Source organism: Mesitornis unicolor, unplaced genomic scaffold, assembly GCF_000695765.1.
Source record: "Mesitornis unicolor isolate BGI_N332 unplaced genomic scaffold, ASM69576v1 scaffold25609, whole genome shotgun sequence".
Lineage (NCBI taxonomy): Eukaryota > Metazoa > Chordata > Aves > Mesitornithiformes > Mesitornithidae > Mesitornis > Mesitornis unicolor.
The window spans coordinates 2,994-3,536 of NW_010206911.1; the positions used below are offsets into that span (position 1 = coordinate 2,994).

Consider the following 543-nt stretch of genomic DNA (forward strand, 5'->3'; position numbering starts at 1 on the left):
TCCGCAAGGTCTCCGACAACCCCCGCGACGCCTCCAAATTCGTCATCCACCAGCGGCAGTGCCTCTCCGAGTGCCCCTCGGGCTACACCAGGAACGAGAGCAGGTATTGGAGGGTAGGGGGGTTGGACACAACACGACATCCCTGGTGTCACCCCCCTTGGCACGATGCTCACGTCCACGTCACGGCCCGCAGCATCTTCTGCCACAAGTGCGAGGGGCTGTGCCCCAAGGAGTGCAAGGTGGGCACCAAGACCATCGACTCCACGCGGGCGGCGCAGGAGCTGGGGGGCTGCACCCTCGTGGAGGGCAACCTCATCCTCAACATCCGACGGGGCTGTGAGTGCCGCCCCGGGGACCCCCAGTGTCCCAGCGTGGGGTGCTGGGGGTGGACGTTTTGGGGGTCTTTTCCCTCGCGGGGTGAATTGAGGGGGTGGGTTGTCCCCAGATAACCTGGCCTCGGAGCTGCAGAGGAGCCTGGGGCTGATCGAGACCATCACGGGCTTCCTGAAGATCAAGCACTCCTTTGCCCTCGTCTCCTTGTCC

The 543-nt window shown here is 64.8% G+C and overlaps 1 protein-coding gene across 1 annotated transcript in view; it reads left to right on the forward strand.

Annotated features, from left to right (window-relative positions):
* Positions 1–543, forward strand: part of LOC104546541 (insulin receptor-related protein-like) — a gene marked incomplete at both ends in the record, with an annotated part of 4,246 nt that overhangs the window by 2,722 nt on the left and 981 nt on the right. Inside the window, 3 exons of the mRNA XM_010191957.1 lie at positions 9–103; positions 194–336; positions 446–539. Of these exons, the coding sequence (XP_010190259.1) occupies positions 9–103; positions 194–336; positions 446–539 (332 nt within the window). The remainder of the gene's footprint in view (positions 1–8; positions 104–193; positions 337–445; positions 540–543) is intronic.